This window comes from Ictidomys tridecemlineatus, chromosome 3, assembly GCF_052094955.1.
Source record: "Ictidomys tridecemlineatus isolate mIctTri1 chromosome 3, mIctTri1.hap1, whole genome shotgun sequence".
Classification (NCBI taxonomy): domain Eukaryota; kingdom Metazoa; phylum Chordata; class Mammalia; order Rodentia; family Sciuridae; genus Ictidomys; species Ictidomys tridecemlineatus.
The window spans coordinates 95,815,836-95,835,472 of NC_135479.1; the positions used below are offsets into that span (position 1 = coordinate 95,815,836).

The 19,637-nt window shown below is 35.5% G+C and overlaps 1 protein-coding gene across 3 annotated transcripts in view; it reads right to left on the reverse strand.

Moving 5' to 3' along the window:
* The window catches only part of Rsrc1 (arginine and serine rich coiled-coil 1), a 368,715-nt gene that overhangs the window by 243,698 nt on the left and 105,380 nt on the right, over positions 1-19,637 (reverse strand). For all 3 annotated transcript variants that reach the window (XM_078043500.1, XM_078043497.1, XM_078043498.1), the window contains exon 4: positions 17,723-17,896. In XM_078043500.1, coding sequence (XP_077899626.1) covers positions 17,723-17,896 — 174 coding nt within the window. The remainder of the gene's footprint in view (positions 1-17,722; positions 17,897-19,637) is intronic.

Consider the following 19,637-nt stretch of genomic DNA (forward strand, 5'->3'; position numbering starts at 1 on the left):
GTCCAAACAATGAAAGAATACTTTGAAAATTAATTAAATAAGCAGATTCAAGTAGCAAAAAATGAACTCTACCAGGAGACAGAGATTTAAAAAAAAATCAAACAGTAATCCTAGAAATGCAGGAAACCATAAACCAAATCAAACACTCAAATGAGAATATTACAAATAGACTAGATCAAATAGAAGTCAGAACATCAGATGATGAAGACAAAGTTTATCAACTCGAAAAGACTATAGCCAATGCAGAAAGGTAGGTAAGAAACCACGAGCAAAACATCCAAGAGATATGAGATGTCATAAAAAAAAACCCATCTTAAGAGTCATTGGGATAGAAGAAGGCATAGAGGTCCAAACCAAAGGAATGAGAAACCTATTGAATGAAATAATCTTAGAAAACTTTCCAGAAATGAAAGAAGGAATGGACTGCCAAATTCTGGAAGCCTACAGGACCCCAAACATACAAAACCATAATAGACCAACTCCAAGACACATTATTATGAAGATATCCAACATACAGAACAAGGAGAAAATATTAAAAGCTACAAAAGAAAGGAGGCAGATTACATTCAGGGGTAAACCAATTAGATTAACAGCTGATTTTTCATCACAGATGTTGAAAGCGAGAAGATCCTGGAACAACGTATTTCAAATGCTGAAAAATAATGGATTCCAACCAAGAATATTGTATCCAGCAAAATTAAGCTTCAGGTTTGACATTGAATTAAAATATTTCATGATAAACAAAAGTTAAAAGAATTTGCAGCCAGAAAACCAGCACCGCAAAGCATTTTGAACAAAACACTACAAGAAGAGGAAACGAAAAACAGCACCCAAAACTAATAGTGGGAGGTAACTCAGTAAAGGAGGGGGGAAAATAACCAAAGAGGAAACGCAAAGCAAATTAAAATAAATAAGTAAATAAACATGACTGGAAGTACGAACCATATATCAATAGTAACCCTAAACATTAATGGCTTAAACTCACCAATCAGGCGACATAGGCTAGTAACTTGGATTAAAAAAACAGACCCAAAAATATGCAGCCTTCAGGAGACTCATCTGACAGGAAAAGACATACACAGGCTGAACATGAAAGGTTGGGAAAAATCATACCACTCATATGGTCCTCGGAAGCAAGCAGGAGTGGCCATACTCATATGAAATAAAATTAACTTCAAACCTAAGTTAATCAAAAGGGATAAAGAAGGACACTATACACTGTTAAAAGGAACCAATCACCAACAAGGAAAACGAAAAACAGCACCCAAAACTAATAGTGGGAGGTAACTCACTATTTGGTGCATATGTATATATCAATATGTATGCACCAAATAATGGTGCTGCAACGTTAATAAAACAAACTCTCCTCAAGTTCAAGAATCAAATAGACCACAACACAATAATTATGGGTGACTTCAACACACCGCTCTCACCATTGGACAGATCCTCCAAACAAAAGCTGAATAAAGAAACTATAGAACTCAATAACACAATCAATAACCTAGACTTAACTGACATATATAGAACATATCAACCATCATCAAGTGGGTAGACGTTCTTCTCAGCAGCACATGGATCCTTCTCAAAGAGAGACCATATATTATCCCATAGGGCAACTCTTAGTAAATATAAAGGTGTGGAGTTAATACCATGCATCTTATCTGATCATAATGGAATGAAACTGGAAATCAATGATAAAAGAAGGAAGGAAAAATCCTGCATCACCTGGAAAATGAACAATATGTTACTGAATGATCAATGGGTTACAGAAAACATAAAGGAGGAAATCAAAAAATTCTTAGAGATAAATAAAAATACAGACACAACATATCAGAATCTATGGGACACAATGAAAGCAGTTTTAAGAGGGAAATTCATTGCCTGGAGTTCATTCCTCAAAAAAAAGAAAAAACCAACAAATAAATGAGCTCACACTTCATCTCAAAACCCTAGAAAAGGAAGAGCAAAACAACAGCAAAGGTAGCAGAAGGCAAGAAATAATTAAAATTAGAGCAGAAATCAACGAAATTGAAACAAAAGAAACTATTGAAAAAATTGATAAAACTAAAAGTTGGTTCTTCGAAAAAAAAATAGGATCAACAGACCCTTAGCCATGCTAACAAAGAGTGTACTACAGGGATACTGCTACATCGATGTTCATAGCAGCACAATTCACAATAGCTAGACTGTGGAACCAACCTAGATGCCCTTCAATAGATGAATGGATAAAAAAAAATGTGGCACTTATACACAATGGAGTATTACTCAGCACTAAAAAATGACAACATCATGGGATTTGCAGGGAAATGGATGGCATTAGAGCAGATTATGTTAAGTGAAGCTAGCCAATCCCTAAAAAACAAATGCCAAATGTCTTCTTTGATATAAGGAGAGCAACTAAGAACAGACCAGGGAGGAAGAGCATGGGGAAAAGATTAATATTAAACAGGGACGAGAGGTGGGAGGAAAAGTAAGAGAGAAGGGAAATTGCATGGAAATGGAAGGAGACCCTCAGGGGTATACAAAATTACATATAAGAGGATGTGAGGGGAAAGGGAAAAAAAACAAGGGAGAGAAATGAATTACAGTAGATGGAGTAGAGAGAGAAGATGGGAGGGGAGGGGAATGGGGATAGTAGAGGATAGGAAAGGTAGCAGAATACAACAGTCACTAGTATGGCAATATGTAAAAACGTGGATGTGTAACGATGTGATTCTGCAATCTGTATACGGGGTAAAAATGGGAGTTCATAACCCACTTGAATCAAATGTATGAAATATGTTATGTCAAGAGCTTTGTATGTTTTGAACAACCAATAATTAAAAAAAAGACTCAGTAAATAAGAAAAGCTAGTATTGGATAAGGGATAAACATATGTATGATTGGAACAGAACAGAGCACCAGAGAGAGACCAGAGCAGATATAACCAACTGATATTTGACAAAGGTACAAGGCAATTCAATAAAGAAATAACAATATTTGACTTAAACCTCACACTTTATATTTTTAAAAATCTCAAAATAGATCATAGATGAAAATGTAAAATATAAACTATACAGTACTTAAAAGACAATCTTCATGGCATGGAGTGAGGCAAAGAACTGTCAAACATGCTACCAAAAACATGATCCAGAAATGACAAAAATTGAAATTGAAACAAAAGAAACTATTGAAAAAATTGAATTTTTACAAAATAAAAACAATTTGCTGTGAAAAAGACTGCATTAAGAAAATGAAAACCATGGCATATACTTGAAAAAATTTATAACATATATATTGAACAAAGAACATATTTTAAAAAATAAAAAACTCTTACAACTGAATAATAAGGCAAAAAACATCTAAAAAACAAATTATTTGAACAGATACTTCACAAAAAAAGAAAGACTGTAAATGACCAATAATATGTGAAATTTGCTTGACCTCACACTTTCAAATCAGATATTTAACAAAGAACTTATATTGAGAATATACAAAGAATTCTCCAAACTCGACAGTGAGAAAGAATAATATAGTTACAATGGGAAAAATAATTAAAAAGTTATGTAAATTACAAAAAAAACACAGGAAAATATATTCATTGTTGTTAAGGAATCCACATTAAAACCATGATAGGATACCATTATATAGCTATTAGAATGGCTAAAGAATATAAATAATACCCAAAATACTGCTGAGGAAGATGCAGAGCCACAGAAACTCAGCGGTAACAATGCAAATGACACAGCCCCACTATCCTAAAAATAGTTTAGCAATTTCTTATAATGATAAATATACACTTATCATCAACATAAATTCCACAAAAAGAAAAAAATTTCTTTAAAAGAAAAACATCAATCCCTCACCAAGGTATTTACGTAAGAAACCAAAATATATTCACAGAAAAGTGTCCAAAAATATTTATAGCAGCTCTATTACATAATCACCAAAAGTCCTTCAACAAGTGAAAGAACAAATGATGTTGTATATGTACAAAATATTGTTGAGCAAAAAAAAAAGCTATTAAGCATGTAGTAATTTCATCCAAATAATTTCATCTCAAATACACTGTGCTCAGAGAAGAAAGCCATTCTCAAAGGTTACACACCCATATAATTTCATTCATATGACATTTTCAAAAAGATAACCTGTAGTGATAAAAAATAGATCAGTGGTCACTGGGGACCACACAGGATTTCTAAGGAGTCATAGAACTATTCTGTATCTTGATTATATTGATTGTTAGATATGTACATGTATACTTGGAACTCTCCAGCAACAACAAACAAGGCAATTTCACTATATGCTAACTTTAAAAATAAGATTAGGGGTGTGGCTCAATGATAGAGTTATTTCCTAGCTCTTGCATGAAACCCTGGTTCCCAGCCCTGAAAAACAAACTGAAAATTAAACAAAGCAAAGATAATTAGAAAATTCCCATATGTTTTAAAATTGAGAACTTCCTACTAAATAACGCATAAGTTGAAGAAAATTGTGATGAAATTCAAAAGATTTTCAACTGAATAATAATGGAAATACTGTATATCAAAAGCTTTTGAGATGATCCCAGCAGCTCGGCACACTGAGGCAGGAGGACTGTAAGTTCAAACCCAGAATCAGCAAAAGCAAGGTATAAGCAACTCAGTGAGACCTTGTCTCTAAATAAAATACAAAATAGGGGGCTGGGGCTATGGCTCAGTAGTAGAGCATTTGTTTAGCATGTGTGAGGCACTGGGTTCAATCTTCAGCACCACATATAAAGAAATAAAATAAAGGTATAAAAAATATAACAAAAAAATTTTTAAATAAAATATGAAATAGGGCTGGGGATGTGGCTCAGTGGTTGATTACCTGTGTTCAATCTCCAGTACCATGCCCATCAAAAAGATGTACCTGAAGCCATGATTACAGGAAAATATCATAATCTCAGATGACTGTATTAGAAAAGAAACAATGAAAACAAATGAGTTAAACATCCTTTTCAAGATAGTAGAAAAAGAACAACACATTAATCCAATGTAAAAGTAAAAAATGTAAAAATTAAGATGAATAAAAATTAATGACAATACTTAGTACAGAGTATCAACCAAGTCAAAGGTCGATAGTTATAAAAAGTTATAAAACTGATAAATTGTTAGCAAGACCAATTAAGAAAAAAAAGACATACATAATTGATATTAGGATCAAAAAAGTGTTTATCACCATAGAAAATGAATACATTTTTCAAAATCTAGAAATGACATTATGAAAATTTTTATGTCAAAAAATTGAAAATTTTAACACATTCCTAGGGGAAAAATACAATTTCTAATACACACACACACAAAATGTGAATCTTATTGTTATGCACTGAGTACTTATGTCCCCTTCAAAACTCATATGCTGAAACCCTAACCCCTAATTTCATGCTATTAGAAGGTGGGGCTCAGGAGCAAAATAGGTCCTGAATGTGGGATCCTCACAAACAGGATCAGTGCCCTTACAAGACACTCCTCAAGGCTCTCAAGTCCTTTCTGCCAAGTCAGGACACAGTATGTATGTGTATTTACACCAAAGCACTACTTCCTTTTGCCTAAACAGCTTTAAATGATGGAAATATTTTATCATTACGGAAATATTTTATCATTACTCCTATCTTTTATCATTGTTGAGTGCTTGATTTATAAGCAGTTACAATATAAATAACTTCACATCTAATTTATTCAAAATATACATTCTTTTTCAAAATTTGATATCCTCTACACATCTGTTTTTCTAATGAGGAATATCCTCCCCTATCTTGTTTTGTTTTGTTTTTAAAGAGGCAAAGACTGCAACATGACAAACACATTGATTTTCATGATCTACTTTCAGATGTCCCATCTTGGGCTACAACATCCACAGGAGCCAAAGACAACCATTGCAAACCATCTTACAGAAGTTCAAAATGAACTGAACAACAGCATTCATGCTATTTCCCTAACTCCACCTGTTAGTGAGCATCACACAAGGAATGCCATTTAGAAAGTGCTTCGTGCTGATACTCACCATGTCCATTCTCCAAGCTTCTTCTCTTCCTATAGCTACAGGCAATCTCAGAACCCAAGGAGCACAGCCTTAGAAATGAAAACCATTAACCCCAATGAACCACCTGGAGATTTTCTTTTATTATATACTTTTAGGGCCTTTAAACCTAAGATATATTAACAGTACTAACATGAATGGAATGCGGTACAGCTTTCTATTTTAGTGGAAAAGTGTACCCCAAACTATATCTATCCAAAGATACATGTTACTCTCATCATCTGGCTATTTCATTTAATTTATCAGGATATCAAGAACACTTAACTCAGCCTCTTAAGAACTCTCCTATCATGTCACATTAGAATATAAAAATAGGTCATCATGTGGATATCTAACTCCAATCTTTCTATTTAACCAAAGAAAGTGAAATTTCTGATTCTCTACTTACTGGCCAATATTTACCTAATGTGTTAAGTATTATTACAACCTGTTCCATTTTGGAAATGCCACTTCAATGATCACTAAACTGGGAAGAAAATCTGTGAAAACTGAATAAACTAGAATGTTTTAAAATATATTAAACAGATTGCTTCTGTTTGGTTTAGTATCATTCATATCTGGGCTACTCAAGAATAGTTTTTGTGCTTTACAATAAGACATAAGTTAGAACTGATGAGTGATTATAAGCAGCAGCTTAGCTTTTAGGGGATGTACTTGTTTACTCATAAAGAAAAGACTTGGTTGACACTCCAAATTATTCCCTCTCCATTCCTCTACAATAGTACAGAACCTTGAGCTTACAAAGCCATACAAAACCTAACTGAAGGCAAACACCTAAGCTTTCAGTTAGAGATCAATGTGGAAAAGTATATTTAAGTCTGGTATTCTGCCCTGAAACCATGTTCTGAATCAAGAGTAGAAATCCTGAAATAAATAAGACTAAGCATGAAGACTAATCCATGAGAACTGGAATTTAATTCAGAATTTAAAATATGAATCCTAGGGAGCTGGGGTTGTAGTTCAGTGGAAGATCACTTGCCTTGCACGTGTAAGGCACTAGGTTCAATCCTCAGCCCCACGTAAAAATAAAATGAAGTTATTGTGTCCAACTACAACTAAAAATTTTTTTAAAAAATATGAATGCTAGAAGTAACAGGTTTTTAAACAACTGACACTACATAATATTAATAATAGCATGATTAGTAACATAAAATTCAGAAAGGAAATGAAAGTTATGTAGGATGTTTTTAAATGCAACATGGAGATTTGGATGGAGGTAGTACATGTGTATGTAAGTACATATATACTAAGCCAGGCACACACAAAAAGATGGTTATCTTCCTAACATCAAAAAGTCTACTTTATCATTTTAAAATGTTTAAAAGCTGGATTTAATTACCTAGAAACAACTTTTAAAACAAACATTTATTGTTCTACAAAAATTTTGAGTACTTACTGTGACCCAAGTAAACACAATGTTAACTAAGATGCACAAGGTAATTTATGATCACAAAATATGTCAACAGTCCATTCCGATTAGGCATAGATAATATGGGAGTTAACTGCAGAGCTACTTAGCACATTCTTGAGGAGCAGAAAATACTTTATAAAAGAAGCAGAATCCAAAATTAACCTAAAAAACTGAAGAGGAACTGGCAGGAGAGGTGGAGAAGGAAGAGCACTTCAGCTAAGGGAACATAAAAGTGAGGAGGAAGTGGGGAAGAAGGAATAACTGAGAGGCTGATAATTGCAAGAACCAATAATCACATTTGCTTTATTAATAACAAAGCCATTCACTGAGTTTCTACTATATAATATCAGCCTTCTTATAAACATTGCTTCTAACATTTATACTTTTCAATTATCATTAACCCCCATCTAGAAGAATAAATTTCAAGTTCAAAGAAAATAACTTGCCTTTTCAGGAAAATTTTTAAAAGACCTGAGATGATCAAAACAAATTACTGAGTGTCCTATCAAAGTCACCTTTCCTTCTCAGAGATATTTTAAACCCTATAAATTTACAGAAAATTGACAGCAATGCAAATAATACTTTTCCATAAATATGCAAATGAATTTTGTCCATTAGAGGTATAACTGACTTCCCTTCCCCATAAAAGAAATCAGTTTTGAATCTGGTAAGCAATTCATGTTCAGATTCCTGGTAGCCTACGTGTGTCTGCTTTTCAGATTCTTTGAGCTACTTAACACATTTCACTGGTTCCATCATTAAGTAATGAGTTAAATACTACCTTTGACATATGCTCATGTATATTTGTTTGAGCCCAGGTTTTGCCTCTTTAACAAATTGTCCTTTGACAACTCCAAAGTTGAGTGAATCAAAATTCAAAAGCTTCTATAGACCTGCATGTGCACAAAGTTCCTTCCACTATATAACTCAGTACTGTTCTCCTTTTCCTCTTGACTGTTAGTCAATGCCAACATAATTTCTGCAATACCACTTCAAAAGAGCTCACCAAATTTTATAGAGCCCACATGATGAAACTTACTAAAAAGTCCAGTGCAAGGTACTTTCATCCTCTCGCTAACTCTTTCATGCATCCCTAATGCCTTAGCCGCCTATAGAATAAAAAGGGAAAGAAAGGTACCTTCTCCCATACCAAGGCTTTTAACAGTTGGGTAACTACCAGAAGAAAGAAAGAATATATAATTCGTGCTATTATAAGTTCAATCAGACCAAGGAGAGGGATAGGTCAAATGGTGGTTCCATCCCAACTTTCCAAGGAACCTCCATACTGCTTTCCATATTGGCTGCACCAATTTGCAGTCCCACCAGCAGTATATGAGTGTGCCTTTCACCACATCCTCAACAACACTTATTGTTGTTTGTATTCATAATAGCTGCCATTCTGACTGGAGTGAGATTAAATCTTAAAGAGTAGTTTTTTGTTGTTGTTGTTTTGTTTTAATTAGTTAATACATGACAGTAGAATGCACTTATATACTTTGATATATCATTCATAGATGGGATATAATTTCTCATTTTTCTGAGTATACATATTGTAGAATCACATTGGTCATACAGTCACATACATACATATAGAAATAATGTCTGTTTAATTCTACTATTTTTCTTATGGCCACATCCCCTGTCTTTCACTTCCCTCTACTTAATCTAAGATAACATTACTATTTTATTTTGCATTATAATTCTTAATAGACATAAACACCACACTTTTTGTATTTCTGTTTGTATATAAAGTATGTTGACACTCAATTCAAGTCTTCATACATGTACTTTGTATAATGATGTCCATCACATTCCACCATCCTTGTTAATCCCCTGCCCTCTCCCTTTCCCTCCCACCCCTTGTCCCTATCTAGATATCATCTATTCCTCCCATGCTCTATCTCCCAATCACACACTGAGTCAACCTCCGTATATTAGTATATTAGAGAAAACATTCAGTATTTATTTTTTTGGTATTGGCTTACTGCACTTAGCATTATCTTCTTCAATGCCATCCATTTACCTGCAAATGCCATGATTTTGTTCTTTTTTTAATGCTGAGTAAAATTCCATTGTGTATAGATGCCACATTTTTTTTTATCCATTCATCCACTGAAGGACATCTAAGCTGGCTCCACAGTTTAGCTATTGTGAATTGTGCTGCTATAAACATTGATGTGGCTGAGTAGTTTTGATTTGCATTTCTCTAATTGATAGCCATGGTGAACATTTTTTCATATATTTGTTGACTGATTGTATATCACCTTCTGAAAAGTCTCTATTCAGTTCCTTGGCCCATTTATTGAGTGGGTTATTTACTTTTTTGGTGTCCTCGGTCTATACCCAAAAGACTTAAGAACAGCATACTACAGGGACACAGCCACATCAATGTTTATAGCAGCACAATTCACAATAGCTAAACTGTGGAACAAACCTAGATTCTCTTCAGTAGATGAATGGGTTAAAAAAAAGTGGCATATATACACAATGGAATATTGCTCAGCAATAAAAGAGAATAAAATCATGGCATTTGCAGGTAAATGGATGGAGTTCGATAAGATAATGCTAAGTGATGTTAGCCAATCCCCAAAAAAACCGAATGACAAATGTTTTCTCTGATATAAGGAGGCTGTTTCATAGTTGGGTAGGGAGGGGGAGCATGGGAGGAACAGAACTCTAGATAGAGCAGAGGGGTGGTAAGGGGAGAGAGAAGGCTTGGGGTTAGAAATGATAATGGAATGCGATGGACATCATTATCCAAAGTACACATGTAAAGACATAAAATGGTGTGAGTATACTTCGTATACAACCAGAGATATGAAAAGTTTGTGCTCTATGTGTGTAATAAGAATTGTAATGCATTCCGCTGTCATATAGAAATAAAAACATTTATTAAAAAAAAAAGCTCAATTGTGGCTCAGTGGTAAAGCACTTGCCTCACATGCATGGGGCACTGGGTTCGATCCTCAGCACCACATGAATAAATTTTTAAAAAGAAGGTATTGTCCATCTTCAACTGAAAAAAATTTAAAACAAAAACTTCATCAGGCAGAATTAAGTCCAATTCCACTGACAAACTGTGATGATTAAAATGTTTTGATATAAGGAATCTGAGAAAAGTGGTGACCTGGGGGAAAACTTAAGAAACTCCTGTCCACTGATTTTGTGGCAACTATTCTTTTGTGTTATATTAAGTTTCCTTAATGGACCTCACTTTTTGAAAAAAAAAAATTACAGGCTGTTGCTGTGAGTCAAAACTAATACCTACTGATCAATACTGAAATCTACAAATGGAAGTTGGGTGGCAAATGTCAGTATAATATAAAATACTCAACAACATGATGCATCATTGTTATAATTATTCAATTCACAAGGAAATTGCAAGAACTTTAATTTAAAAAGCAGGAATCCAAGTGGGCACTTCCATAATCCCAGTGGCTTGGAAGGCTGAGATAGCAGAATTGCGTATTTAAAGTTAGCCTCAGCAAAAGCAAAGTGCTAAGCAACTCAGAGATACCCTACCTGTTTCTAAATAAAAAATACAAAACAGGACTAGGGATGTGGCTCAGTGCCCCTGAATTCAATCCCCGGCACCCCGCCAAAATAAATGAATAATAAAAAGGAGAAATCCAGTGCACACATTTATAGAAAGATGTATTTGTCTACCTGCTTAACAAAACTGACAGTAGAAGAGTCTTTTGCATGTTGCAATCACACATGTTCAAGGTATACTACTTTCGAACCAAACATTTACCCTTCGCCACTGGTGAAAGGCAACAAGATCTCTTTACAAAGACTCGTCTTTTTCAATAAATTTTGCATGAAAACATGTTATCCTGGCACTAAGTTGCCTGCTGTCACATTGGAAGTGTGATAAATGTTTAATGAAAACAACACCACACAGCTTGGTGTCAGACAACAGCTATCACACAGCCCTGCTTTGATCCAAACAGACACTTAAAAGGAGTTCTAAGTATGCTCAGCACCACAGAACTCTATAACCTATATGCAAATACAGTAAATTAGCATAAATGACTTCCTGCTGCATAAGGAAATAAAAGGTAAGGGAAAACATGACAGGCTTTATAAGTATGGAACTGCTGTCAAAGCTCAGAGTCCAGCTTTCGCAAATCATTTCCAACATCTTCTGCCAAACTCTAGGTAGGAGGAAAAAAACCTGATCAGTGGGAATTTGTTGCATGAAACTTTTAAGATGAAGACATTGGAATACTCCCAAGGTTAAGGCCAAAACTAACATATATCTATAAAGCCTGATTACTACATGGTACTAATCTTCTTAATCATACTGTTTCTAACACAGCTTTCAAAGAATCATTATTCCCATTTCATAGAAGAATAAACTGTATACCCAGAAGGAAATTCTTAGCTCTCTTAATAAGTGTAAAGTTTCAGAAAGTTATGTAAGAAAAAAAGGAAGAATGAATAAACCAAATGTTTGAGCAAGATATTCCAGAAGTCTCGATAGGACTTTTCCAAGAACAGTGTGCATCCACTAAAAAGCTAATGAGGAAATTAAGAAGTCTTTCATAGTAGCAGGCTATAAAGGAGAATGCTAAATTATATTCCTGAAAGTTCTAAACTTACTCAAATTAAAGAGAAAGGTCTCCAATGAGCATCTTCACCTATTTTGTGCTGCTGTGACAGAATATCACATAATGAAGAGAAGTTTACAGTTTTGAAGGCTGGGCAGTCTGAGATCAAGAGGGTGGCATCTGGCAAGGGCTCTCCTTATGGCAGAAGGGCAGAGAGGATGAGGGCTAGGCTTTTCTAAAGAAATCCACTCCTGCCATAAAAGCATGAATCCACTTGTGAGGTGAAGCCCTCAGGATCTGATCACCTCTTGAGGGTCAAGTTTCTAACATGTGGATTTTGGAGGACACACTGAAACCACTGCAGTAGACAACAGCTGCTTTAAACCAAATTGTCCTGACTGGTGATTTAAATCATGCTTAAAAATAAATTTGGCGGGGCTGGGGATGTGGCTCAAGCGGTAGCGTGCTGGCCTGGCATACATGCAGCCCGGGTTCGATCCCCAGCACCACATACAAAAAAACAAAGATGTTGTGTCCGCCGATAACTAAAAAATAAATATTAAAATTCTCTCTCTCTCCCTCTCTCTCTCTTTAAAAAATAAATAAATAAATAAATTTGGCCATGTGCAGTAGCATAAGCCTGTACCCCAAGTGAAATTCAAGGCCAGCCTGGGCAATTTAGCCAGACACTGTCTCAAAATAAAATAAAAAACGCCGAGGATATAGTTCATTGATAGCGGGCCCTTGGATTCAATCCCTAATATTGCAAAAAAAAAAAAATAATAATAATAATAAAATACATACAAAATTCTATCTTAAGGATGACACTATGATTTCAGAATAAAAAGCAGAATATCACTGGTGGCTCTTCAAATATCCATTAACAATTAATTTTTCAAAGTTTATAAAAGATGTTCTATAGTCCTTAATGAACAAGTCAAAAAATTAATAAGTCAATTAATGTATGACATTATAAGACAAATTATAATTTTTCAAATGCTATAGAAAATTTCAGAACTATATTGACTATCTGAAAAACACTTTTAAGAATTATCTAATTTTTATGTTTTTTTTTCCTTAAATGTCTAAAAAAAAGCTCCTCCTCAATATTTAGCACATTGCTGCCTAAACCCTCCTTTCTCTCATTTTTATTTTTCCCAATTTATAATTTTTTTAAATGGCTGTAAGCATTTGGCTGCTTATGATGTTTTATCATTACTGTACTTAGTCTCCTTTCTCTGAGCTTTAAAATGTATTTTTTACATTCCATCAGTAAATATTTAATATTGACATTTTCACAATGACTTGATACAACAAAGATCCTCATGCACGAAGAAAGAAGCACAGGCAATTTTCTCACATGTGAAGAAGTACTTTGACATTTAGCACAAGCTAAAATGCTTTTCACAGGATTGAATAATCACTACAAACCAGGACATAAGTCCTAATTAGAATATTTGTGAATCTACTCTCTCCACCCATACACTGTTTCAAAGTCATCTGGACATGGTTGGTGAAACCATCACTAAAACAAAACTTTATGAAAACCTAGAAATTGTGAATAAAATTAAGTATAATTCAAATAAAGTGATAATATGCTGAGGTGATGTGGCTCAAGTGGTAGCGCGCTTGCCTGGCATGTGCGCGGCGCTGGGTTCGATCCTCAGCACCACATACAAATAAAGATGTTGTGCCCGCCAGAAACTAAAAAATAAATATTAAAAAAAATTCTCTCTCTCTCTCTCTCTCAAAAAAAAAAAAAAGAAAGAAAAGAAAGAAAAGAAAAAGAAAAAGAAAAAAAAGAAAGAGGTGGCAAAGTAAAAAAGGGAAGAGAAAGGGCAAAAAAAGAAGAACCAGTCTTCCCAATGACAGGTTCTCATTCTTGAAGTCAATAATCAAGGAGAACTGAGGATAGTGTGCAGCTATCTGACAACTTGAGCTGAAAATCTGCCTCTGCCATTTGTTAGCTCTGTGATTAAAAGCCTCAGCACCCTCTACTGCAATAGGATATTAAGGGCACCTACTTCATGAAGTTATTAACTGAGAAAACTCGTGTCAATTGCTTAGCAAAATTCCCAATACTGAGAAAATACATTTAGAATGTTAGATGCTTATCATTATAACCTCTGCTATGAGTCAAGCATTTTGTTCATACCCCAAGTAGACTTGGATTACATCATTCCTCTACTTGAAATGTCACTAAATTTCCACTGCCTGAAGAGCTAACTCCAAACATGCTATATTCGCTTGCTTGTCAAGTCTTTCCATATGAAGTTCATTTCTCATGGAGCATTCCTCCCCCTCTCTTTCAGCATGTACACATCACTTCTGAGAGCCCTTCAATGACACATGGCCTAGTCCAAACCAAGCAGCTTAACATTCACAGGGATATCTGCAATCAGAATTGTGTCAAGATGACAGTAAAAGCTAACATGCTGAGAATGGCCTGTGGCTTACTCTCCACACTGCTTATTAATTTAGCAGTAAGTGTACCCCTGGTTCAAGCCAGACATGAACAAATGACAACTCTTGGGCCAAACCCAGCCAGCTGCCCGTTTCTATAAATACTGTTTTACTAGAATAAAGCCTGTTAGTTTAGTATTATCCATGATTGTAAAGTTCAGCAGTAGCCCCAACAGAGGCCATATAGCCCACAAAGCCTAAAGTATTTACTACCTAGCACTTCACAAAAAGTTCACTGATCCCTGGGTTTAAGCTATTATTAGTTAGATTTCATTACTGATGGTCAATAGAATTCCAACTGACATGAGGTTTCCACAGGTTTTTTTTGCCTTCCCTACCAAAACATGTATCTGACTTCACCAGAGTTACCTGCATATCTTCCCTCCTATGTATGTTTGTCTTTCCATTTGCATAAAAGCTCCAAGTAGTTCTAGCACTAACATTATATCCCTAATATAATACACCACCTGACAAACAACAGCATTTATATACCATTGACTTTAAAAGTGAACAAATAAATTTGGTAACCAATATTTATTACCTATTAATGTACACCAGATGCTCAGAATAATACAAGAATATGAGTTGTGACTGGCTTCTAGAATTAGGCTTAAGAAATAAACATGTACGCTTTAAAAATAACAAATTATTACCAGACTACTGATTAACACACCTACAGTCCCAGCAATTTGGGAGGCTGAGGTAGAACAGCAAGTCTAAGGCCAGCTTTAGCAACTCAGCAAGACCCTATCTCAAAATAAAACATAAACAGGTCACAGGACATGGGTCAATGGGTTCAATCTCCAGTACCACAGAACAAACAAACAACGAGGAAAAAAAAAGCCCATTCCAGAAATCATGTGACCAGCTTCTTACACACTCTCTCTTTTCTCTTACCTTTTAAATCCTCCCAATCAAGTCTATGCCATTGCATAAGTATTACCCTGGAAAACTTAATAAAAGTGGGAAGCAAAAATTTAGTGATCAGTAAAAATCTGTTTCACTTCTCATAGCCATGTAATAGCTAAAAGCTAAACTAAAAGAAATATCTAAAGAAGCAGCAAGGTAGCTACCTGATTGACTCTCCTGCCACACACACACACACACACACACACACACAGGTGAATAAACCCAGGGGTACTGTACCACTGAGCTACATCCCCAGCCCTTTTTATTTTGAGACAGGGTTTCCCTGAGTTGCCCAGGCTGGCCTCAAACTTGCGATCCTCCTACATCAGCCTCCTGAGTCATTGGGATTCAGTTTCCTAAGTCACTGGGATTCCAGGCGTGTACCACTGTTCCCAGCCTTGATTTTAGACATCCTCTTAATCCATATTTTCCAGCGTCACACTCTCTCTGCAACCACCCTTAACATGTATTATTCTAATAACTTTCTCTGTTTACCAAGAGACTTCTTCTATATGATTCCTGGCTCTCCCTCTGTTCTAATACCTCTAACTCTGCTTTCAATCCTTAGAACTAGACATATAACACCTATCTCTTCTACTATAACATTAAATAATCCTTTCGCTGTAACAATAAATGCTGGAGAAGCTGTAAGAAAAAAAAAAGGAATTCTCATATACATTGGTAGGACTCCACATTAGTCCAACAACTAAGGAAATCTGTATGGAGGTTTCTCAAAAGACTTGTCATGGAACCTCCATATGATCCAGTTCTGATTGCTCAGTATGTACTCAAAAGAATGGAAACGGACAGCATACTATTGAGATACACATTACACATATTTCTGACACCACAATTCTCAACAGCCAAGGTGTCTATCAATAGACGAATGAATAAAGAAAATGTGATATCTATTTATAGTGGAGGTTGATTTAGTCATAAAAAAATGAAATATTGTCATTTTTTAAGAAAATGGATAGGACTGGAAAGCAAAATTTTAAGTGAAATAAGCCATACGCAGAAAGACAACAGTGAGATGTTCTCTTTCATATGTGAATGCTAGAGAGGAAAAAATGGGGGTGGGATGGGTTGGAGGGGAGGCAGACCTCATGAAAATAGAGACCAATAGAGTGCAGGAAGAGAATCAGGGGGAGAAAAGGAAATGGGTCACAGGAGGAAATGGGGAATGAAATGTTATGTTATGTGCATGTATGAATATGTCACAATAAAACACACTATGATGTATAATTCTAACATGCCAATAAACCTTTAAAACTAGTACAGAACTCAGAATTCTGGTACGATTACAACTACTCAATGTGCATTCATGGTTGTGAAAAGACAGAATCACATAATAATGTTCTCCTCTTTCAAACTTCCACTCTAAATGTTTCAAAGAATATTGAAAAGCCAGCACTCTATAATGTCACTGTAAATGTGGAAACACACGTACACACAGAGACTGTGAAACCAGGGTGAAGAAAAAGCTTCTCATCCAGTACTTTCATAAATTTAATAATTCTTCACAGAATTAAGATCTCAGGAAACTATATTCCAGATCCTGGTTTAATTAACCATGAAAACAGATGAAGAGAAGCACTTTTACACTGAACCACTAAGGGAAACTCATTCACGTAAGATGTTGAAAGACTGACGAAGGGAGATAAATTCCAAAATGTCCTACTTCATAGACTGAAAGACCCCAAAGCCAATTTTGAATAAAACAAACAGAACACTGTAAACTTAAGCTGATAACACTTCAGTTTCATTTTAACATTTGCTAATTTGACAAGTTGTAATGAGTAGAATTCAGGCTCCAAATGGACTGAACCAGTATAACTGTTTCAATGATCCAATACACATCTACACGCCTGCACCCTAATATTGCCCAGAACCCCACTCTACAATAAAAATTAAACCACATGATTCCCTCACTGTTTCACCTTTATTCTTTCCCCTAACACCTTTCCTGTAAGTTATTAGATATCTTTAACTACTAAGTTGTCTTCAAATTTTAAATACATATTCATGATAAAGGAACAGGAGTGGAATCTTCCTAAAGAATTATGCAAATTTTTCTTTACATATTAAGTTTTGATATTGTTATTTGTTGTCTGCTTCTCAGATGTATTGTTATTAAATGAAAACAGACGCATGCCACAAAAACATGAGCTAAATTTTCCTATCCTTTCTTCCTTCTCTTCAGATCCTCTGTCATTGTCTTCTTCTTCTCTGACAGTAATCAAGCACAAGGGTGGGAAGAGGAAAAAGCTAGAACAGGAAGACTTGACCTGTGTGCTGTCCAGCACCGCTGAGCCCTCTCTACATGGGTTTCACTCCCACTCACCCACGTTTGCTGCTGTGTGGCTCTTTGTCCTTGCCCTTATCCTTCTCCTTCTCCCGCTTCTCTTTGTCTCTGCCTTTCCGTCTCTCTCGATCCCTGGAACGGCTGCGGGTTCTTCTGTGACTGGACCTCTCACTGCTACGACTGTGGGAACGTGGTCGAGGTCTTGACCTGGACCTGAGCAAGAACATTTTATTAAAGATATTTAGTGAACATTCAGTATTTTAATAAGTAGATTATTTTCAAATTATTTCAGGAAATATTTAGTCTTAACTGTGAAGCAAGCAACCGAAGATGACATTTTATGAGTAGGTGCTTTCAGATAAAAATGACAACCAAGGGATGTTAGTTTATCATATTCAATAGGATACCAACACTTTCACATGTTCATTCCATTGTCTACTGGTCCTTCACCTTGCTCTAAGGTGAGAGGACTGTTTCTCTCGTCCTCTTCCCATTTTCGCCCCCCAACTTTCTGCCTTCTGCACTTGCCTTACTGAATGGATACTATCTGCCATTTATTCTGTAACATTATTAGATTTAATTATGTGAACCCTAAACTTTGCTAATTACTAAAGTGCTTACCTTGTGATAACTTTGTAAATATTATTCACTGAAGAGAATGCCTATTATGAATAATTTTCTTTTATATTTTTCCTTTTTGGGACACTGGCGATAGAATCTAGGAGTACTTCACACTGAGCTCCATCCTCAGTCCTTTCTATCCTTTATTTTGAGACAGAATCTTACTAAGTTGCCTAGGCTGGCCTTAAATATGCAATCCTCCCTGCCTTAGCCTCCCCAGTAGTTGAGATCACAGGCTGCACCACCTCAACAGCCCAAAATAGTTTCTTAAAGGTTAACTGCAATGCAGAATGTGATATTGCATCATTGTTGTTTTCTTTTGTTGTTAACATTAAAATCTATTGATTTATCTCATTAAAAATGATGCATAAGGAAATATATGTTGTCAACTCTGCAGGATATTAAGGTTCAGTCAGAAAGTATTCCCAAGTGAAAAACTTTTTGTTTGGTTTTTGCTGTTGTTTTGCAATGGAGTCACCCTATGCTGCCAGGGTTAGTCTTGAACTTCTGAGCTAAAGTGACCCTCGTGCCCCAGCCTGCTCAGTAGCTAGGACCACAGCACCACCACTCCTGGCAACAAGTCCAAGTCTTCAAGGTTCTAATCATGTCTTGATTATTTACACCTACTCAGATAATGCAAAAGACCAAGTCCTACAATCTCTGCTTCTTTGTTTATTTAACCTTGTTTCATTTGTTTCAATAAGAGTGTTCATTTACTCTAATCCACCTATTCTTCATAGAAATGAATGACAGTGTTGGCAGGATACATTATGCACTAAAAAGTAACGATTTCAGGTCCTCATTAAGGTACAGATGAGAAAGCCTATCCTAGACTGGCAATGCTACATAAAAATAGACCCAAATCTTCACCATGACAGCTTAGGAACTGATTTCCTTAAAGAGACTCCTAAAGTGCAAGAAGTAAAATCAAGAATCAATAAACGGGACGGATTCAAACTAAAAAGCTTTTTCTCAGCAAAGGAAACAATCAATAACATGAAGAGAGGGCCCACAAAACAGGAGAAAATCTTTACCACATGTACCTCAGAGTATTAATCCCCAACATATATAAAGAACTTAAAAAAACCTCAACATACAAACATACATATATACACCAAAAAAATAATAATCCAGGGGCTGGGGATGTGGCTCAAGCGGTAGCACGCTTGCCTGGCAAGCGTGCGGCCCAGGTTTGATCCTCAGCACCACATACAAAGATGTTGTGTCCACTGAAAACTAAAAAATAAATATTAAAATTCTCTCTCTCTCTCTCTCTCTCTCTCTCTCTCTCTCTCTCTCTCTCTTTCTAAAAAAATTCAATTCATTAAAAAAA